The sequence below is a fragment of the Haemaphysalis longicornis genome, unplaced genomic scaffold (assembly GCF_048455015.1).
Source record: "Haemaphysalis longicornis isolate Haplotype H1 unplaced genomic scaffold, Haemaphysalis longicornis Haplotype H1 scaffold_9, whole genome shotgun sequence".
In the NCBI taxonomy this organism is placed as follows: Eukaryota; Metazoa; Arthropoda; class Arachnida; order Ixodida; family Ixodidae; genus Haemaphysalis; species Haemaphysalis longicornis.
Window position 1 is genome coordinate 56,891,013 of NW_027526460.1, and position 22,943 is coordinate 56,913,955.

General features: G+C 44.8%; 2 protein-coding genes and 1 long non-coding RNA gene across 3 annotated transcripts in view; 1 reads left to right on the forward strand and 2 right to left on the reverse strand.

Moving 5' to 3' along the window:
• Ocrl (Oculocerebrorenal syndrome of Lowe) overlaps positions 1-5,688 on the reverse strand; it is a 27,787-nt gene extending 22,099 nt beyond the window's left edge. Inside the window, exons 1-4 of the mRNA XM_077683048.1 lie at positions 5,326-5,688; positions 5,133-5,239; positions 4,966-5,048; positions 4,730-4,839 (exon numbers count right to left, since the gene is read on the reverse strand). Of these exons, the coding sequence (XP_077539174.1) occupies positions 4,730-4,839; positions 4,966-5,048; positions 5,133-5,195 (256 nt within the window). The 5' untranslated portion in view covers positions 5,196-5,239; positions 5,326-5,688. The remainder of the gene's footprint in view (positions 1-4,729; positions 4,840-4,965; positions 5,049-5,132; positions 5,240-5,325) is intronic.
• Positions 5,418-22,943, reverse strand: part of LOC144151887 (uncharacterized) — a 23,843-nt gene continuing 6,317 nt past the window's right edge. The window contains exon 2 of the long non-coding RNA XR_013318996.1: positions 5,418-5,555. This is a non-coding gene — a long non-coding RNA (uncharacterized LOC144151887). The remainder of the gene's footprint in view (positions 5,556-22,943) is intronic.
• Positions 5,947-22,943, forward strand: part of Bckdhb (Branched chain keto acid dehydrogenase E1 subunit beta) — a 25,067-nt gene continuing 8,070 nt past the window's right edge. The window contains exons 1-3 of the mRNA XM_077683036.1: positions 5,947-6,231; positions 6,321-6,467; positions 6,656-6,972. Of these exons, the coding sequence (XP_077539162.1) occupies positions 6,072-6,231; positions 6,321-6,467; positions 6,656-6,972 (624 nt within the window). The 5' untranslated portion in view covers positions 5,947-6,071. The remainder of the gene's footprint in view (positions 6,232-6,320; positions 6,468-6,655; positions 6,973-22,943) is intronic.

The following is a 22,943-nucleotide window of genomic DNA, read 5'->3' on the forward strand; positions in this document are numbered from 1 at the left end:
TATTCTGTAACCCGACTCCCTCCGTGGATGGCCACATATTAACAGGAGACAGTAATTCTCTAACATTTAGGACTCCACTGTGCATAACAAATAAAACTCATCATAATGGCCTCAGCAGCTAATTGTCATATAACGTAATTTGTTTCGAGATACTTTTGATGACAGAAGAGTTAGAGCCGTTTTCTGTAATCATACTCCCTCCATAGACTGCCATGCTTCACTGCGCAACAGGCAATGTGGGAAAGCCGGCTTACAAACATTAAGCTGACGCTGATCTTTTGAATGCCGGCTTCACCTTTATACACAAATGAATTGCTAGGAAGACATCTTTTCAGGTGCAACAATAGCCGTTTTATATAAAAATTTCGAGGCCCTAAAACCTTCTGTTATTTTTTTTTCTGAAATTTTTCTATCCTGGGAATCGGTTTTGCGGGGCGGAGGAACCCGCTCCGGGGGGAGCGCAACACGATACCAGGACAGACTGTCGTCAAGCCCAGATCGAGAAGAGTTCGGCTGTTGAAACACATACAACGATAGAAAGACACTTGATCTCTGATATTGTGACAAAGCATCTGCAGCAATGACACAAACAAGGCGTCCAAACTATACTTAGAAAACTGGACATGCAGTATGTTCAGGCAGTGGAGCAAAACACACAGCGTACCACTCAACAACACGCCTGGTTTTGATATGAACGTGCACTCATCAGATTTTTCTAACTGGTTGGACAGTCATAACCTTTATATGTAATGTTCCGTCTGGAATACAAATTTTAATTTGTTTTGCACGAACAATTGGTCCCTATACAGCAGCACATCAGGCTAGGCATGAGAGGTAAAAATTTAGCAGGGGAGAACAAAACCCCACAGCAACAAGAATGTTGCAAAATAACGACGCTTAGGACACATTGTGTACATGTAAAATTAGCAGTTTGCTACCACCCCTACAACCCTTTTCTTTTCCCTCTAGTGGACTGTCCCATATGTTCCACGTTACACCAGTCACACCTTATTTCGCTTAAATGAGGCCATGGAGACAACATACACCATTGCCTTATTTTGAAAGAACTAGCCTTTGATAACTTCATTCCAGCCCGAAGAATGCTGTCTTCACTGAAAAAAGATCACTACTATTTACAAGCTTTCAAATTTTCCAGTGTGCAATGTCACAGTGACATTATAAGGGTTTCTCAGCTCACTACAGACGCAGTAATACCTCGTTAACACGAGCTGGGATATCTTCAAATATCGGTGAAGTCGAAACTTTTTTCGACGTGCATTTACCTCCTATGGGCGCCTTGTATTTGCACCCCCCCCTCTCCCTCCCTTTATCTCAGAATTTTTTTTTTTTTTCCAGGGGACCACGGATTTTTTGAAATATTGACAGAGAGGACACAAGCAAAAAGGTCCGCTACAGACAGCTGATAAGGTCTCCGTTCTAACACTTAGCTGCCCCTACGCGCTGAATGTAATCGTGAATGGCAAATTTACGCCGTACGAGGCTGACGTTCCCGTTACCAATTTGCTGTCCAACGTCTACATCATTAAAGAGAGCTGTGGACGATGCAGCTGGTCATGAGGACGAAAAGCAGCCTTGAGAAGTGCCTACGACAGAAACAACAAAGATGCTGTACCTACTTCGCAACAAGGTAGAATGTAGCAGTTGTGACCTACAATTGATGTGATGCATTGAGCAGCTCGAGAACGCTTTTCTGGGACCAGATGAGAACGCGAAACAGGCGGCATCACGCAGTTCTTTCTTCCACAATAATAAAAAATTTTTCCTAAAAACTTTTTTGTCTTCATTACAAAAGCACCCATGCAGTGGAGCTTTTGTTAACAGCATCAGCCCTTATTTCAGTGACCTGGCCACAAATTTCCGGAATTTCGCTTAACTCGAAATTTTAAGAAGATTTTACGACTTCGAGTTAATGAGGGATTACTGCGTTTCACGGATTCTCACATGTGGAAAACAATGACCAGATTGCACCTGAGAGAGTTCACAGTGACTGCTGGACTAATAATTAGGTCCCACTGTGTTAACCCTGGGCTAGCATCTAGGCAGCGTGATCAAATGAACCAAAGACACCAGTACAATTGCTACGCCATGGCTCCGGGAAGCTCGCCGGCGCGCCCTTCAACTGCTACATCTAGTTCGCCGGATTTCCATGAAATCGGGAGGAGCTCGCACAGAGATGGCTCGGCTTCTCGTACGTGCAATCCTGCAGCCACGTATCACGTACCAGGCTCAGTTTCAGTACATGACAAGGGCGGAATGGGATCGTCTAGAGGCCATCAATAGAGAAGCCATGAGAACTATTACCTGCCTTCCTCGCTTAACGCGCATCTCCACACTACAGGAAGAAGCTGGCCTTAACACGATAGATGAGTTGGTTCACCAGCGGCGACAGGCACGATCTCTTAAAGCGCAGGTGTACACATCTGTGGCTGCTTTAAGGTGGTATATGGGCCTCCAAACTAACACGCCGCCAGATCCCTCTCCAGAACCCGCTCCTTGGACCCGAATATTAATTACTGACTGCAAGCCTCTGGGTCGGTCAAGCCGTGTTGCGCCGCAACTCTCATCCAGTGCTGGCCAAGATACGTTTTACGTCGACGCCAGTATTTCAGGAAGCCTTATTACCACAGCCGTCGTAAACCCAGCCATGCAGTTTTGTCAAACCTGCCATTACTACGCCCCTCAGAGGCCCCCGTCAACACTTGCTGAGCTCAAGGCGATTTTCGACGCCTTGACGACTATAGAGTTGCTGAGGCCAGACCAATCGCAACCTGTCAACATCTTTACAGATTCAATGCAAGCAGTCCGAGACCTCCGGAAAGTACTTCATCAAGTGCCCATGTCTCAAACCATCCACGCGAAGGCTGCGGCCCTAAGTTTCAGAGTGAAGATTACTTGGGCCCAGAGGACATCGACCCCTGGACAGCAACAGGCGGATGCGGCGACCCGTATACCTCCAACGACGCATCCACTGCCCTTATTTCCAGTTGACGCAATGTCAAAGCTGGCCACCGACAAAGAAGACCTTCGGCGCTCCACACGCGCACTTATTCCACCGTGTGGATCAAACCTCCCTGGTGGGCTCACCCGCCGTGAGGAGGTGGCGCTACGAAGGATTCGCGTCGGGGCTGCTCTTACACCAGCTGTCACCCACACCTGGCCCCCGGATCGACGGGCTCCGTTTGGCCGGACATGCCCATTTTGCACCACGTCGGCATCGACCGCAGACATTCACCATCTTCTGTGGACTTGCCGTGGCCTCCAACGTTCCCGACAGCAAGTACTACATAGTGTGGGACTCAACCCAGGCCGACCTCCCGACTACAGACGCTGGCTCTTTGGGCCGTATCACCAGAGCCTTTTAGACTTTCTTAGTGAAAACTTCCTGTTTATGTACATTTAAACACACTCGCCTCCACCGTTTTATGCTGCAGAGCAAACTTTCGCAATTAAAAAAAAAAAAAAAAAATTGCACAATCTTGTTTCTCAGCAGTAACTCTTATCGGCAGTTACCCATCATGCAGAGTACCCCCTGTGATAGGGGCAAGGCGAGAAAGTGATTGATGTCTCCACTCTTTCAGCCATTCACCTTATCACATAGCTGAATTGTTTGAAGTGTGTGTTGAAATTTGCATGATTGCTATTCTGAGATTGGACTCCTTCGAATGAACCAAACTTGTATTTCATCTTCATGTTCACTTTTATGAGCAAAAATTCTCACTTTGGGCAGTTTCATCAATTGTCATCTTAGCAACACTGGAGATGCCATCTGAAATGATGCAATGCTAGTGTGCTGCGTGCTGATAAGGAGCTGAGCTAGGGGGAAGCGAGGAGGCATGGCTTCTCCCCTTTCCAATACGATTCCAAGTTCTAGATGCATCAAAACATAACAGCCTGTTTTTTTCCAGAGCAAGCAAGGAACCAAATAAGCCACAAGTGTAAGAAATGTTCAAGAACACTCCGTTGAGACATGCGTCACTAAGGCAGTGGCACAACTGGCGTAGTTGCCACGGTTGCATCTTGTAGCACATCCCATCCAACTGCGGCTTCTCTTGTGTGCCCACTCAAATGCACATGCAGCACATCAACCATTTGCGTCTCATCCCATTCTGAGCCTAGCAGATGTTGAAATGGTACCAGCATCCATGAGCACAGTGAACCAATGAGCTGCTGCAGATAGGCAAAGGCACAAGAAGCAAGCCCAATTGATATAGCAGAGGCTCATAGAGAAGATCCTCCCTCCCTGGTGGTCATTATCCCTGTATGCACCCTCCAGAGCAACACCAATGACCGCTCTAAAGGAACATTGGTCCTCTAGAGTGGGACCGGTTCCAGATGAGTGTGATGGAGGCGAGGAAAACGGATGCTTTTGCACCGAAGCTACCACACAACACTTACGCTGTGTGAAACCCTTCTGCACTGACTTACGCTCAGCCATATAACACTGCTGCTGCATATTCACTTTAATATGGAGCAGCATATACTATGTTCAACTACTTAGCCTCTTCAATTTACGGTGTGCCAGATGGTCTATGGGTAAGGAGCATACAAAAACGTTTCTGTGTAGCCTGATGCAAAAATGATCGAATATACGACTTCCCCAGATTTAAATTGAACACTCTCCAGATAACAGGCTCGAAGAGTGATTATCGCAGAGGAAAAAAAAATGTAAACACTCTTCATCAAATGTCACAAACTCGGCGAAACCTACCGATCTCGCACTTGAAATCTTGGTCGATCGGGAAAGCATGTTCTGCCATATAACTCACATCAGGCGCACGGCCCGCAGTTCCCACTCCCAAGCGTGGACACACTAGCAACCTGAAAATAGAACAGCGCAAAATGACACCACAACTGCGCGGACGAGGGGGTCATCAAGCGGTTATGCGGTTAGCTACGACGCCGTCACGGTAACGTGCGTTAACCGCGCCAGCCGTGCTCACTCACCCGTGCGCCGTGTCCGTGTGCCGCACGAGCAGCAACAATCGACCCGTCTTCACCCATTCCTGGACGAGCCCCGCCTCCAGCCACTGGTGTATATAGCGAGTCAAGCAACGACGCTATTCTTGCGCAACATCGCTAGCATGATCGAACAACCTTCCCGGAAAGGATACGGCCACGCAACTGTCTCCAGGGGAAAGGATGTCCTTTACGGGAGCCGGGCACTGGGCACTCATTGCAGCAGCTCAGCGTCGTTGCGGTAGCCCCGCTCACGCGACGTCTGCGGCAGAACGATTGTCATGCACCGTTAGGCAGACGGTCGGCATCACTTTTTTCAGCACGAAAATGCACTCGGATTCCACTCACCCAGTTTCGGGAGATAATCACAGGATAACATCGCTGTCTGGGAGAGTGCGCTTATCGGACCTCGGCCACCACCGCTGTCCCGCCATCGGGACAGTATGAAATATGGGGAATTCAGAACCTGCGTACTCCGGTGAACCACACGTCGCACGATGCGCCCCGCTGGGCACGGCCTCAAAGCCTGTCAGTCAGAGCGGTGCAGCCGACGGACGTTGCGACTTCCATGCCGTCGCCTGGTCGAAGGAGCAGAGGCGACGCAGTTACGCCAGCAGCGCACAGAAATATCGGGTTTCAGCTGCTTCCCAAACAATGAAACGCAGCACCGATGCTACTCGAGAACAATAACTTCCGAAAACAATGTTTTGCACTTACTTCGAGCAGCGATTCCTAGCAGGACAAGCAAAACAGAAAGGAAACAGTTTGTGCTAATTAAGCCACTTATTCTGCTAATGTTGATGCATAGCGTCGTAAACTACACTTTTTGAAATACTCAGCTCAAATAATTTTTAGAAAAAAAAATAAACTACATCTCTATTTATAATATTTGTAACGTTTTAATATTCCAACAATTTTTCTTTTTCGCAACCATTACAAGCAAGTAATTGCGAAAGTGTGCCCGCGGTGACTGCGACTGATTCTGGCTGTGTTCGGTATGGTCCGTGGATTTGTGGACCTTATCCGTGTTGTTGGTGGTGTGATCGTGGTTTGAAAGCTTGGCAGAAAGTGTCCATACGGTATAAAAGTGCACCATGAGTTTCACATCCCTGAGCTTCACGGTGCGGGCACTTTTACGGAAAAAGGTTTCACCACGACGGCTACGATGGGAGCATGTGGCGTCCAGCTGCGAGCTACAAAGCCGGCCAGCAGGCAGCTTCACATTCGTGCCGGACACACCATCATCGTCGGACGGTGCGTGTGCTTGTCGATTGGAATTCAAGCTCTTTCGACGTCCAGGCAAATCGAAATATGAAAAAAAATTATTTTCTTTCTTTCCCAAGGGGAAACGGCACGCCTGAATCTCTACCAAGCCGTCACTAACGCACTGGACATAACGCTTTCCTCCGACCCGACGGCAGTCGTTTTTGGCGAGGATGTGGCTTTCGGAGGTGTATTCCGATGCACAGTTGGCCTGCAAGAGAAATACGGTGCGTATGCATAGCGTGGTGGCTATATTAAATGCTTTCCCCCCTCCCACCTGAGTATTGTGCCTGCCCAAATTATACAAGGAAGAGAAAAGTGCCAGCGGCTAGGAATGGCGTGCTCGTATTTTATTTCACTGAAACCACGTAGTTGCGTTGCCATGTTCGTTTTTACCGTCTCGTTTCCTGCTCAGGCAAGCATCGGGTGTTCAACACTCCGCTCTGCGAACAAGGTATCGCCGGTTTCGGCATCGGTGTCGCCGTGGCCGGCGCGACGGCCATCGCGGAAATGCAGTTCGCGGACTACATCTACCCCGCTTTCGACCAGCTGGTGAACGAGGCGGCCAAGTACCGCTATCGGTCCGGCGGGCTCTTCAACTGCGGCGGCCTGACGGTGCGCGCGCCCTGCGGCGCCGTCGGTCACGGTGCCCTGTACCACTCCCAGAGCCCGGAGGCCTTCTTCGCTCACGTACCGGGCCTGAGGGTCGTCATGCCGCGCGGCCCGATTCAGGTGCGTCGCCAACCCCACCACTTCTCTTGGTTTTCACGATATTTTTGCCGTGTCAACCCGGGAAGTACTTCGAGCCTTGCACTGGCATCATGAAATGAAGGGTCTAAAAGTATGCCGCACGTACCAAAGAAATGTTGGACTTGCAGGTCAGAAATCCCATCGCTGTGCCTAAAGGTACATCTAATGGACGTGTCTAGCGTTCTGTCCAGAAGGAACGCTAAGAGCTGCTAAAGTTCCGTCCAGACGGAACGTCAGCAATTGTTAAAGTTCCGTTCAGACGGAATGCCAAATCAAAACGAGCTGATTAGCCGCCATTTCTCATCCTATGATTTGGTGTAGTGGATACGCCGCTGCCTACGGACATTGTAGTCTGGGTTTCGATTCTCCCAAGCTCCCCCCCCCCCCCTTTTTTTTTCTTGGGTCGTGTCTAGTGCTTTGTAAAAGCTATAATTCACGCCTCTTTACAATTAACGTGGTAAGAGCAGTCAATCTTGATTTTTGCTCAACCGGCTGAACCGCTACTGCTCATTAAAGCCAAGGCCGACGTAGCCATCGCTAGTTACGCCCGATCTCCTGTAATTATTACCAGTGATTAATAATTGACAGTGACTAGTTCCGCCAGTGAGCGAGCGGAAGCGGTTTGGCCGTTTGGGTAAAAATCAAGACCGACTGCTCTTGCTGAAATATTGTGAAGCGGGTTGCGGGTGGCTGCTTAGAGATCCGTCCGGATTGACCTAGAGTTAGTCCGATCATCTGTAACTATTAATAATGATTATTAATTAACAGTGATTGTGGCTAGTCAGTGAGCGAAAGTAGTTTTACCGGTTGGGTAAAAATCCAGAAAGACTGCTCTCAACGCGAGTTGTGTTTCCTCTGGACGGAACTTTAGGACGGAGAGTATTGGTTTGGGCGAGTTGGTACATAGCGACGTATCGAAGCGCAGTAAAGATGAGGACAGGAACACAGAGGACGACACACAGAGCGCTCTGTGTGTCGTCTTCTGTGTTCCTGTCCTCGTCTTTGCTGCGCTTCGATACGTCGTTTAGGACGGAACGTGACACTTTTTTCCCTTCGCATTCCATTTGGACGGAACTTTAGCACTTGTTACCATTCCGTCTGGACGGAACGCTAAACACAGCCATATCGAACATATATATGAATATCCCAGATGCCGGTGTCGTCAATAGTGATTCGAACATGGTCTCGTAGATATACAGGAATTTCTTTTTCCGGAAACTGCTTGGCAGCATTGGTGTGAGCTTAAAGGAGTCCTGCCTATTCGGAAAAGCTTTCTGTAAACTGGCAATGGCTGTCATAAAGCCAGCAAGACAAATATTTTGGGATATTCACAAATCCTTGTTCCAATTACTCATGATGGTACCTGTATGTGAGAGAAAGGAGAGTGAGTGAGATAAAAAACTTTATTGACGTGTGCCTTAGGAGGATGCTAGGGCCTCCACTGCGGGAGAGGTATCCGCAGTCCGAGATGACTCGGTGCCAGCTGGCCGTCCAGGCCAGTCGTCGCTAGTGCAAATGGTTGCTAGATAATTAACAGTGACTCTGAGCACTTTTGCTGTTTGGTCGGTAAGCTTGGAATGTCTCTGGACAGATTGGAACACGCCAGTGGGTGCGCCCGACGTATCTAGACTCCCAATCCTGGGTACGTCAGACATCCTCTGCGACCCCTGTACATCTGACGTATCTTTAGCCTCTGCCATCCTGGGACATCCAGCGTACCTTTACACGCAGCGATTAAAAAAACTCAGGACTGCAAGGAAAAGACATACACAGGCATATTAGTCATGGCTTAGTGTGCAGAGTAGCAGGTAATGGATAAAACTGCACCAGGCAGAGTCTCCTGTGAACTGAAAGGTGCATATGTGATGTATAGGATACATCGCTCACCAAAGCTAAGTTCACAGATGTGCAAAGTGCCTTGATCCATCTGTGACAGCTGATCCATGGGAAAATGAACAGCTGTCAAGCTCTGTGATGAACGGCAGCATGGGGCATGAAATGAGACACGCCGTTTATCTCAGCACACTGCGCTTTGTAATGGCGACCTTTTGTTACGTCTGCAATGCTATTAACGCAGCCGTTATACAGGGAGGGTTTGGCAGTCCTTTTAAAGATGCTGCCGCTGTGCCATGCTGGCTAGACTTCTATCTGGTGTGGTGACGTAGTTGCCTGGATGACCCACGGAAACGATGGTGGATCCCCGCAGCCATACTGTTGGCCGTTGTGGCGCTGAACTCACAATTGGCTGTGCTGAGGCCGCCATAGAAATGCATGGTTCTGCACTCCGTGCATTGGCCATGCAAAGAGGCGATGTCTGGCAGCTGTGTCTACAACGTGATGAACCTGCGAGATGCCCTGTGATGTGGAGTGTGGTGATGCGAAGAGACGTGCCAGTTTGCTGCAACTTCTGAGGATCCCCAAAGCTGTTGCTGCGATCGTCTTGTGTGATAGAGGTTTTCTCATTTTTTAAAATGTGGTCGTAAGAATCCAGCACAACAGGACTAAAGTGCGGACGTGACAGCGGCAAACTGCAGCAGCTGTTGCTAGTGACAGGAGTGATGCATTACCACTCGATTCCAACACCAGTGTGCGGCATGATAACCAGGCTGTGATGGCTGTTTTTCTGAAGGTGGCAAAAATCAGGAACACCTGTTTTCACAGTGTTAGGCGAGCATCGTTCAACTGTGGTGATCTGAATTAATTTAATTAGTGCCCACCGACGCCATCCACCACTCCAACCCTACCAAATTCAAGGATTTCATCGATCACCTTATCAATCTATGTACCGTATTTACTCGCATAATGATCGCACTCGCGTAATGATCACATCCCTGAAGTTTGTCGTCAAAATTCGATTTTTTTAGTTTCCTGCGCAGTGAACGTACCCTGAACTTGCTGCAGTAATATTTCGTATGTGTGCCAAGTCTAGCTGATGATGATCGTGCTTACCTCTGTTTCCTTCCCTTTCAAAGTGGACATGGCTACGTTACTGCCGCAGACTTGCCAAAGTTAGTGATATCGGCAAGCATACGTTCAATCTTGATCAGGAAGAAACTCTTACTAAATGCACATTATGTACTCGCAAGACAAAGAAAAAATGCGCTCAGCTTGCTGCGTCGGCCTCCTTGTCTGTTTGTATGACCCGCACTGTGACAGCCACAGCTGTGGCGTCGTGACAGTGACAGCCGTGGTGTCACCTCGCAGCAAACTCGTTCCGTCGCGTTGCGTAATTTATGAAAACACTGCATTTTGGGTCACTTTGCAAAGCGGCTGGCGGCGGTGTGCGGAGTTTTTATTATGTTTTCATTTATTATTTTTATTATGTTCATGAGACCTGCCGTAAAAATTTTGACCCGCAATTGCTTGCCTGCAATTGCTTGCCTCAAAAGTTTTTTCGTGAAAAATTTACCCCGCGTAATGAACGCACCCCTGAATTTGCATAAAATTTTTTGGAAGAAAAGTGCAATCATTACGCGAGTAAATACAGTATCTGCCCACCCCTCATGTAATACCCCTAAATGGGGCCATACCCAGCTTTCTCGCTCAAAATTACAACCTCTCGGGAACCTAGAAAAACCACTTTAGGAAAATGATATTTGGCATAAATGATAAAGCTAGAAGCCAACGTGAAGATTAAAACGCTAAAAGAATATTTCAGGTTTCTGAATATTTTTTTGTGTAATTCGCTGTCAAATCTAACTCCCCATGCATTTCTATGGGATAGTTCCCATGGCTCAGGAACCCAGTCGCGCAACGTGTGCGACTTGAAACTGTGCACAAAGCAAGTATTCACCCCAAATATTAGCTGTGCAAAAGAACTTTTCATTTCGCTAAAAAATTGCAGAGTAATCACTGTTTAAAGGACTGCCATGGGCGGGAAAGCTGCACATGATTTGAGGTACAATAAATAAATAAAAAAAATAAATAATCTATAGAACCTGACTCCCAGTGTATGGTAAAATACAAAGAGGGGGGGGAAAACAAGTGATAAGACCTCTGCGTCCTTACAAGCATAGTGGTGCTGGAGGCACTACACAGTGTTTCATTAAAGGAGAAACAGTTTTTATTGGGACAGGTAGTAACCTTTCATCTCTTTTTTCACCACATTGAGGAGATGCAACCTTGGTGTCATTTCTCTTGTCTGTGGCATGTCATCCCTCCAAGGTAGCTAGCGCAAGGAACAAATAAGGCACTGGAATCATGGCCCTGCCCCACCACACCTTCTAACTGCACTCGTGCGAAACTGTGATACGTAAGCTGACCAGACATCCTGTTTTGGGTGGGACAGTCCTGTTCTTGAGGTCCGCTTCTGCTGTCCCAATAAAAAAAAAAAACATGTCTTGTTTTAGCAGGACTGCATAGTTTCTAAATTGGTGCCAAGCAAGTTGATCAAACCACAAGTGTGCCGACTGGCTACAAGTATATTTTGCAAAATTGACCTTAAACAATGCGAAAATCGCGATGTTCGCAGGCCATGTAGACCACATTTCCAGGCGTTGCGAACTTCGCAAGCGCGAATGTTCGTTCCACCGAATTCGCAGACGAAAAACACACCGTGTAGAATGGGCTTAACGCGCCACTGCTGTCGAGGCTACTCATTTGGCTGCTAACTGAGGTCCGGGACCTCACTTAGACGCTAAATGTCATTCGCCTAAAATGTCGTTTGGTATTCTCGTGTGTCGCTGAATTAATGACATTTGGAGCGTATGACATTTGCTCTAAATGTCATTAGATCTGTCGTAACATAGGTATGAGTTTTTTTGTTTTTTTTCCTATTGCGAACTGGACGTGAACATCAACCTGCTGTCAACATTGCATGTAATGTTTGTGCGGCTGAAATTTTTGTACAACTGTGAAACATTTTACAACCGAGTCTTGCGGGATTAATTCCTGGTTAAAAAAATAAATCGTCGGCAAAATACTCCAACGGATGACTTGGAGCGGGACCTTCGAAATGAATTCACGTAATTGAACTGTGAGTGGGATTGTTTCCTCGGCCTGAGTGAGGGCTTAGTGCAGAACGTAACGTTTTAAGTTAGGGCAGTTCTGGCATTAAGATGTTTTCTCCCAACCTCAACCTTTTGTCTTTTGTATGCTACCCCCCTGCCGGTGTCCCATTTCCTCCCTCCAGAAATATTGTCACCGTAATGACTTGTCTCCTATCTAGGTTCAATGAGAATTCAATTGACGGCATAACCGGGAGTGCATCAGTGGGGTTCTGCAATTTTTATCAGCTCAAAGAACATGCGTCCAATTGGCAGCCTGCAAAGCTGGAGCTGGATACGTGTAATGGCTTCTTGCAGGCACACTGTCTATTAGACAGCCCTCTTTCATGCGAACAAAATTGGGCGAGACGCATGCTTCCTAAAATACACCATGTCGGCTTAGAATGGTGACTGCAACAGCCGTGAGCCCCCTGTTGTCAGCTCCACAGTATTGCAAAACACGCCGCTAGATTACTGCATGCTTTTTCGGTGTGACAGCTAGTTTGTTGACATGCCTCCTTCATTTGACCATAATGTGTGTGTGGAAATTACACCACGTTGCATAGCCATCATTACTAGGGCTGAGTTGCATACAGGTCAAACCAAAAGCGTAGTTCTTAAGGCCAACTTCCTTATTTTTCTTTCCTTTTTTTTTTTTTTTTAAGCGTGCTCACAAATCTTGTGATACTGCTTTACATTGCGCTCATTTCAAGCGCACCTTTCATCTAGCATTCCGAATTGAAAGTGCAGTCGTCTTTCAAAAGGCGTTATTGCTGAAATTAAGTTCTAGGTACATGGTGCAGTGCATTAGCTCGTGCCTGTATGGTAGTGAAGCAACGACAAGTTGTACTGCTGAACTAGGGATGTTTGTATTTCTTCTTGCAAGGTATATTTTGCTAATACTGCACTGCATTAGCTCAGTCACTGTGCAGTGCACTTTACTAAAAATGCTTCAGATGGCAGCGAGGTCGCATTCAAGTGGAGAGACTCCGGCAGTGGTGACAAGTGCAGATGTTGTTCTGAGGCATGCCTGTACGCGATTGGTTGTTTTTTTGTTGCTGCCAGTTAAAGAATGCGAGAAAGAGAGCTTCAAATGCCACAGTGTTTGCTGTTTAGTGCATCTAACAATGGGAAGGCTGTACGCACTGATCTTGTAAGACTGGATGCAGAAATGCCATGGAAACAGTTGGCACAGGTTCGAGTGTAGGCACTGTGTGATGTCGTATGTCCCCGCATAGGGGGTGGGGTTAAGTAGTGAACATGGAAGCTTGAGTTCTTTAAATGATGGCTTTAGCCTGAAAAGCAGGAAAATTTGGGCTTGTCTACTCTTTGTATTGGTGTATTGCTGGGTGCAATAGATATGCAGAAAACTGCTGCAGTGGCACCAACACAGGCGGAGTGCCATGCTTCTATGAACTGCATTGTGATAGTGAAATACACTTATACGTTATGTATACATTATAGCCATTATAACTGTGCACCACGGGAATCTCTAAGTTCACCGGTAGGGTATCGTCATAATCATCATTATCTTTATATGTGAGTTAACACATACTTTGCCTGCTTCAGCTGCACATATCGTCTCATGAGCCGGTGGCTCACTACATCAGGTTCACCAAATAAAGGCTTCTGCTGTAAGAGCTCCACAACAACTTGTTGGGCTGCTGTACCCGAGAAACAGAATTCAGTTTCGACAGTGATATTTTTTTTTGTATTTTTTTATGTAGGTGAGAAACAAAAATGCCCAGGTGTTGAGAATTTGACACACATTAAAGATCACCAGGTGTTGTATATTGATCCGCAGCCCTCCAGTACGGTATTCCTCATGGGCCACGTGCAGCTTTGTCACATAAAACACTTCAAATTTTAATTTTAGATCTGTATGTGTGTAAACACATGCACATACATACATAAAATTCATGAGAATGATGATTCACTATGATTAGCACCACAGCAGTTCGATTTAACTCCGCAATGAGCGAGCAAATACAAATAAAGCTAAGCTAGTGACACCTGAGAAATGTGCAGTCATAAAAACAGTACTCACCTGGCAAGCTCAGTTCATAAAGGTTAGACCATTGTCGAAAGACAAAAGGGGCTTTATTTGTGGAAAGGTTCAAACAATAGGGCTAATATTTCTATCCTGTTTCCCCTTTTCTTTTATTGTCGACATCTGAAACTTTCGGTGAGTAAGTAGCGCATTCCGGCGGTCAGCTGCCCACCGATGTTGCCATGGGCTTTGTCGGCACATTAGCTACGTCAACATCTGGACAGCAATGCCAGGGTCTTGGCTGGTTGGCAAACCCCCTAGAACAGGGTCTCAAACATGCGGCCCGGCCCATTCATAGAATGCCTTTGTTCACTTATTTTTATTTGTTTTTTTTTTTTAGAGTGAATGCAGGAGTATACGCCTTGTTCGTGTAGGCAAACAATCCTCACACCAAGGAATCCTGAAGGAATTTTCGTCCGTTCAGAAATGGCCTGTCGTATTTACAAGATGTGGAAAAGGACTTGTTTCCGTCAAGTGGCAGCATTAGATGACTTTTGTTTTAACCCCCCCCCCTTCCTTCCTGGCCCTTATGGGACTCAATTTCATGACTGCGGCCCGCTCACGGGTGTGACTGAGACCTGCTGTGACCGAGACTCTATCCTAGAAGGAGGCTTTTATTGTGCTAAAAAATTACGCAAGCTGTGAAGTGAATGACGCACACAAAAAGACAAAACATCATGTGCTCCCTTCTTACATGCCAAGTCTCCATTTCAAAGTTAATATCCTTTATCATTGGTTTTTAAAGGGACGCCACACCTTTCATACCTCTTTTGGCATTTGTTTGATGGCAAGTGATGCTTTGTTTGCTGAGAAATAAGTAAAGCCAGCATCTCTGTCTCTCCTTTCTACCTTGTATTTCTTTTCCACTGCATAGCAAAGTGTTCAAAGTGAGTGACCTTAGATGCAGCTGAAGCTTATGACAGTGTCGAGCGTAGTATCTTACTAAACTAATGAGCCCGCATACCTTTTTGCTTGGATTGTGGAGTTTTTGGACGATCGGGAATTCTTGTGTGCAAATGGAAGGGCACATGAAAAAGTGTTGTAGGAATTGTCCGTGCTGTTGGCTAGAGCGAAGCTCGGTAAAGGTGATGGTGGCCGGTCTGTAAGTGTTTCCGATAGCACTAATCACCCATGGCTTTTGTTGCTGCTTTTGGTGCTCATTCGTGTATGTGCATGCATGCGTGCAGGCTGGCAGGAAGCGGGAGCAACAGCTGTCACATCCAGCAGATTGAATCTTTTGACTGCACTTGTAGAGCATAAAGAAACATTTGGCAGAAAACAAAACTGAAAGAAAGCCTACTGGTAGTTGTAAATAGCCCGTTTTATATTGTTTACTACCTGATGCTTGGTTTTTTTTTTTAATAGTGCACAGCAGAATTTTCTATGCACATTTATTTACACTTAATGGTCCCTACCTCGTTTCTTCCACCCCACGAACATGATCCACCAATCTCGTTTTGCCATTCACAGTTTGTGGTGTCACAGATCACTGGTATGCAAATGGCACTTCCGAGGGGTCTTTAGCAACGGTTCTTTTATTTACAGAACAAGCACTTCTGCTGGAGTAGTATAGTGGGTGGTCCAGGACTTTATTCGTGAGGATAATTGGGTGGCTGCGACGGGATTCTGACACTGCTGGGGCTACAGTTGCCATATCAGCAGTGCAGTGTATCGTGACTTGTATCGCTATTTCCTTTGTTTCCTGATTAATAATACAGTTAATAACCTCCGGACGTGCTTGCCTTCCTAAGACGTACTTGTAGCTCAAGGATATCGAGAAAGTTGTGTTGACCGTGGGGGATGTCATGCTGGCCCAATAAAAACGCCTCCTCTCTTGGTTTCTGAATGTGTCCACAAGTATTAGGAAATGCAATAGACTGCTAAAAAAGGTGAAGAGTCTGGATGTCAGCATTTTTTTTGCATTGTTCTGTTTAAAATACTTGGGGAAGCAGTGTCTGGGCGAGAATCCAGACAAGATGTTTGCTAGCATGAGACACGAGGAACAGCCGCATGAACTCCCACAAAGAATCCTCCTGGTGGTTGTTAGCTTAGGCGGACTCACCTATAAACATTCCTATGTGACTCACGGCTTCACGACCCACGGACTTATAACCATTGTGCGCCAACAGAAAAAGCTTTATAAATACTTTACAAATACAAAAAGCTTTACTAGTTCGCTTATGTTAGAGATATGTCACTTCTGTACTGAAATTTAAAAAAAAATTAAACTGGGGCTCACTGAACAGCTACCGTCATCTAGTGAAAACTGGATAAACCAAAGTGCGTTTATTTTTCACCTCCGTAAAGAAGTGATTTCTAAAGAAAGGCAAACTAGGCCGTTAGGAACATTTCTATGAATTTGTAAAACCTTCCGTGTCGGTACCTGATGCCCTTTAAGCCCGTGGGTCACGATTACTAAGTCCCGTAGGAATCTGATCAGGTGAGAGTCCCCCTTAAATCAGTGCAAGTTTTTATGCTCCATTTCAGGAGAATGCTCTGTTGTTGTAGGGGGGACAGAAAAACACAATGTCTGGGTTGGGCTTATAAGTGCTAGTGTTTTGTGACATGCATGCCACAGATGCATTGTAATGTAAATAGCGCAGGGGATATGATTAGATATGGAGTAGACAGAGCGAGCCACTTATTGCACCTCACATGTCAAGAGGCAAGCAAACAGAATTGTCTGCATTGAAAAGGGTGATTCATGGTGTTTGGTAGTTGCGAGACGAAAGATAACATTGTGGCAATTGATGAAGTTGTAATCAGCGCATAAAGACGTTCGTTAAACTCCCGTTTGCAATTCCGTATTGGCCCAACTTTATGCACCCTACGATTGTAAGGCCCTACCCTCATTTTTGGTGTTTTTTTATTTATTTATTTTATTTATTTATTAAATACTGCAGGCTTTACAAAGCCCAAGCAATAGTGGCAAGACAAGAAGAGGTACAAGAGTTGTATACACACGTCACTTTGCGTAAAACTAAAGTAAAAAAAAAGGCAGTACAAATAGCGAAACACAAGTAAAAAAAATAATATCACGGCAAAAAAAAAAACACACGATAGAAGGGAAAAATTCAGACAATACGCAAAAACAACAATGCACCAATACAGCAACTTCAATTATTGACAGCGGCACTTCGGTACAGATTCACCTCCTAGTTTTCTACTGATGAAAGTGCAGTTACGGGCAACAAATTCCATTCTTCAATGGTGTGAGGAAACAATGAAAGCTTGAAAGTTTTAGTTGTGGCGAAAAATGGGGTTAAAGAAAAGTCGTGGTTTTACACATGCTATATAAGGGGCACTCAAGTTCTCCTTAATCAGGTCCATAGAAGACATACTAATAGGCAACGAATGTGTACTTTCACAACTTTCACATCAGTTATGCCTGCAGGTGAACACTGGTGCAAATTTTGTTGCACCAGAACAAACGTGATATTGGGGGTAGCCGGATCAAGTTCAAATGAAATGTTTAGAGCGCAAGGTGTTGGGACCTGGCAGACAACGATGTGTGCCCTTCATTGAAGCGAAAGAAGAAGAAAAGAGCAAAGAAGCCCCCGGCTGGCACGTTCTGGCGTGTCTGAATCAGATTGCAGGCATGCCAGGAAAGCTATCAGGCCCCGAGCACACACGGCATTGACCAGTCTCTGCATCTATGGCAGCGTGCCAGCAGTCCTCTTGTTGGGCGCAAACACAGCTCGGAACAGCAGCGCGACTGTTCCCAGCCTATTGCACGCTTCTTTCCGTCTCTCTTTTTTCTTTCATTGGCTTACTTTGCTTCGTTATGCATGCGTAACAGTATCGCCTGAAAAAAAAGGGGAATAAAGAAGAAAAAAAATACCCCGAAGGTTTGGGGAGGAATTTCAGCATTTAGTAGCTCCTTTTTATTCACGTACGATGCGTGCGGTACATTGATGCGCAAAGCAGATGTTCCTTGGCACGCTTTCAATCTTAACGAGCTCAAGCCTTAAGTCTTTAAAAAAGAAATCACTGAAGAATGTTTTTCTCTCCAGTATTTATTTTTACAGTCATCCTGGAAAAGGTCGCGTGTATTGTCAACGCATGCAGTCCTGTTTTGAGTGCTTACTACGCCGGCATGCGGTCTCCATGATCATTTTTAAATTCCTTTGCCTGCGCTCTTGGAACTGTTTTTTTTTTTTTTTTCGCAAAGAAAACTGCTGTTTGCATCACATTTTAGCATTTGGTCACGCTGCAATTGAATGCAGTACTATGGAACCTAATATTTCTCCTTGCAAGCATAACTTGCAGCACACTTATTGAATCAAAATGGTTTATAGTTTATAATGTGTGTGTATATATATCTATATATTTATTTAAATTTATTATAATTATGTATAGTATAATAAAGAGTATAGTATAAAAACCTTACTCTGATGGAGGCAAGCCCCTTGCCGATGTGAGTAAACATCCTTAATTATTCTTATTGTTCTTGCCGTGTGTTCAACTATATATATATATATATATATATATATATATATATATATGCATATGCATTATAGTTGCCTAATAGCACAAGTTCAGGCTGTTTTTCTGAAGAAGGCAGTGGCAGAGACACAGAAAAGGCTTGTGTTAACATTTCAGCAGATGTCAAAGATCCCTTTGCTACGTCACAGCCCAGATGTAGTTGTGGCATTAAACCCAAATTTTTTTAAATCCTGAGAATACCAAAATTGAAAACTAGAAGCACAGTATGGCTGCGCTTGTTAGTATTCGCTGTTAACTACGCAATAAGGGGGAACAGTGCGCAGCGTAAACCTGCCATTAAAGGTCTGGATGTTATGGAAGAGTGCGATATGTCGAGTTCTAATTACAGTCTGGCAGACAGAAGAAAAAAGTGCTCACATATTTGTTTTTTTTAAGTGTGCACTAATGTTGAAAATTTTGAGTGTTGAGAAGTGCTCTCAGAAAGTACTTTCTTTCCCAGAGTCCCTCTCCCTCCCTCTCATCACGAACATCTTAAACATGGACTACTTCATTGAGTCCAATTTTCTTTTTTTTCTTTTTTTTTTTTTTCAAGCGAGTTGAAGAGATATACTATTCTGTTACCTTAAAATCTCCATTACAGTTAAACCGACTTACAACAATATCAGAATGATATCATTGGATTCATCACGCATCCTTATGGTAATAAAATAAACGACTTATTGTAGTGATGTACTACGTTGTTGGTTATAACAATCATGTCTAACTAGAGTGTGCCAACTATGATGGGAGCAAGTGTATATGAAATTTTTATATAAGGGCTAATGTTACTGTACTCGCCTGTTGTTTTTTCGTTATCGTACTGAGAAATACGGCTGACTGCTGCAGTATTCATTTGACTTAAATGCACGAGGCACGCTTCCTAAAGACCGAAGTGTGTGTGCTGTGAAGCAAAAGAAAATGAAGAAAACCAATGAACAATGCTTTGTTTGAAACCGGTTGTGTAGGCAGCTTTGTTATCTGTCGTGCCATTATTATTTTTTTATTCAAACTTGTCTCCTCCTCGTTTTTTTTTTATGTGATTTGGTTGCAACAGCTGTTGGTTACGACAATAAAATTTCCTTGTCAGTGTTGTGCCGCCGCTATACTGCATTTAAAACAGAAAACCTGTTTGAGATCTCTAGTTTCGGCAAGGCTGCCTGGCTTAGTTCAGATACTGTTTTGATCCAAAACCACTGCACAGGATTTATGCTATCCACAACACTGATGCTTTATGTAGTTCAAAGGGCAGCTTTTTCTGTGAATATCCAGCTATGAGTAATTGCGCAATCATTTTTAGCTGGTAATTTCAGCTATCTCTTTGCATATCATCTTAAAACTCGAAACTTTTAACTGAAGCGGTCGTAAACAAGCTGCCTGTATTTCTACGAAACAAAGTATCTTTGCGGAGACTGTTTAAAAACATTCAAGGGGCCGTGTTTGCAGACCTTCAGGCCTTCTGCAATCCAAAGCATACTGCTTGAACTTTGCCACCTGACAAAGGGCTCTGCAGACAGAACTCTGTCTGCTGAACTGTAAACAGGCAGTGTCGCTCTGACGCCAAGCGTGCAGCTGGCTTTTTACGGTTGCCTTTTACTTTTTTCTTTCTTGCCCACGTGCCTTTTTTCCAACCCTCGGAAAGAGCGCAGCTGACGTTCACATGGCTGCCGCTTTGTCAAAAACACATCCTGTTTCTTGTTCGTTCTAGAAAGTGCGGTGCTTTGCAGCTGCTTTGTGCTTTTCATATCTACTGTTTGCTTTCACGTTTATAAAAGGGGGGGTTGCGTGCTGAAGTTTGAATCATTTGTTCCTTTTTAGTTGTGCGCATTGAAATAAGCCATGTCTGTTTTATATAAGCGATAAATTTACAGCCGCGTCGTTGCGGAATTTAATCTTATATGACTTGCTGAAAACATCCGTCGTTGAGACTAATGAGTGCTGAATGGCCATGAGGAAATGGCTTGCTATCTACAAGCTGGTGGCTAGATGAGAAGCTTAATGCTTATGCCCACTCCAGCTGTATGCTATGCAGTGAAATACTTGCAGCACTTTGGTAGTTGTGGTTAGGTAAGTCGTAAATTAACTCTCGACCTTATTTCTAGGTGCCTAATTTTGAACTTATTTTGACTGAACATTGCACTTGAAATGTTCAGTCATCATTCGCCAGCCTTAAACATGCAACAAGTGGCATTGAACCGACTCAGTAGTTGGCCTTAACTCTTGCTTTGTGGTAGAGTGTTTTTCTAATGAAGTAGGGTTGAAGGATTAGTCCTGGCAAAAAGCCTCTTCTTGTGCCCAGCTACACAGATTACCGAGAAGTCCACAGTCACAACTTGTTGCCCGTGTTCTCAAAAAGCAGAGCGTCGAGCGCTCAGCATTTTTAATGCATCTCATTCCACTTTTACTCGGTTGTACGGAAAGAGAAAAACAAACTCGAGCTTTCAGGAACTGACCTTACACGTCGGGCAAATGACGCACATGACTGATTCGGTATTCGACGTTTTAAACAAACAAGGCAATTTTTTTTTGTGACACTGCGTTGGACATGAAGTGGGTTGTCATCAAGTAGAGTGGCAGTAACAGCAGCTCAACAATGTCATTGACTTCATCTTAGCTCTGGACACTTTCTGATGCCTTTTGATTAACACGTGGTGCAATGCTTGCTAAAGAGGCAGTGGAAGTCCACACATGTGCAATTCAATCAGCAGAGTGATAGCTTCTCACAAAACAGCTCTGTTAGTACCAAGGCGAAGCTATTTAATTGCTGCGTTCAGCCTTGTCGATTAGGAGCCCAACTTTCTTCGTGTATACAATTTAAGTTTTGAATGTGTACATTGCGAGAAAGGTGATGACTGTGTGAAGTGGACCCCTACAGTGCTTCCGAGAAGCAGCAAATGCCCTGGTTATTTCTTTAATAACAGTGCAGAAAGATGCGCGTCTAGTAAATTGGTTCCGGCAGCAAAGGCGCGTAAATCAGAGGCTGCTTCAAAAACAACACATTTATTTAGGGCTTCTGACAGCTGTTATGCGGATGTTCAATGCGCACAACCTTTCTTTTTTTGTCATTTGTATAATGCACGTTGCTGCCGTATTTCTCACCGGCCCTTATTCATTGCAGGTACAAGCAGCATTTAACACCTGTGCCATGAATGTCAGCTTTATGGCTAAACATAAAGCAATGTTTTAAAAAGGGAAGTGAAAAGTGTGTAGCGGTAAATTGCAAATAAATGAAATGCAACTTGAATTATGTGTTACATCTGGCATGCTAAAAACGTGACTTCAGCTTGCTAGCGACAATACAATGGCATCCGCATTAAGGCCAGCTGTGTTCACACAAGTATAAGCCTCCTCCCCCTCTTCCTCCCTTTCTGCAAGGGATATACAAGAAGAAACAGCCATTTATTTACCGTGATGTGAGTAGGCGTTAATCTTGAGCATTCCTCCCTGTTTTGAGGTGTGCAACGCCAATAAACGACAAATAAACAACAACAAAAAAGTTGCAACCAGCGTTTAAATTTCTGCAAATTTGGTGCTGCTAGAATAAACGCAAAAATGAATCGACCCGAATATGCAGACATGCGCTTCTTACTTTGCAGAGCTGATATTTTTTGTCACTGGTGTATGTGCACTCCATTTTTATAATGAACTTGTACCACAGTTTTATTGCACGCAAGGTAATCTTTTTATGTTTGTTGTTCATAAGGCTCTTATCTTTCACATCTTATTCCAACTTGATTGTGATTTTGCATAGGAATGCATGCCCTGGCCAGGGGGCGGTTTCTTTCCACATCAATATTTCTTTCGTAAAAAATGCTCATCTGGTGAGAAATTAAAATTGTAGCAAGGCCAGTTCGCTAATCATGCAAGTGTGTGGATGCGCCAAATAAAAAGCGGGAATGCTATAATTATGCTTAGAATAAACGTCACTTGCGTTTCATTTTGCTGGAGACTGGGGAACTACTGAAGGCACATTTTACGTAACCAGCCGTATGCCCTCACTCTGCATATGGCATGGAAAAGAAACACAAGCACGGAAGTTGGGCCAGATCACAAAGAATTCAACATTTAATTTGTAGAGGTAAAATAGCCCAGTATGGATATATTCCGGGTGTGCTATTGCAGCACTTAACTGTTATAACATTGCCACTTGGTGAATTGACTTATACAGAAAGAAATCGCATGTTGCGAGTGTGTTCAGCTCCATATTAATAAGTTTGCATCTCATTTGTACCTGTTTACCATGGACACGGAAGATGTGGCTGCTGAAGACTAGAGATTCCACCTGGTGACTATTTTGCAGCTGCGCAAGGAAGAACGAAAGCTCTGTGAATGTTATGCATTTCGTTCGTTTCAGCAGGGTTTAACTGTCCAAAGATACTAGTTACCAGTCAGCCCAAGAACGTGCTGTTGTTTTCTGCGGTACAAACATGTTTGTG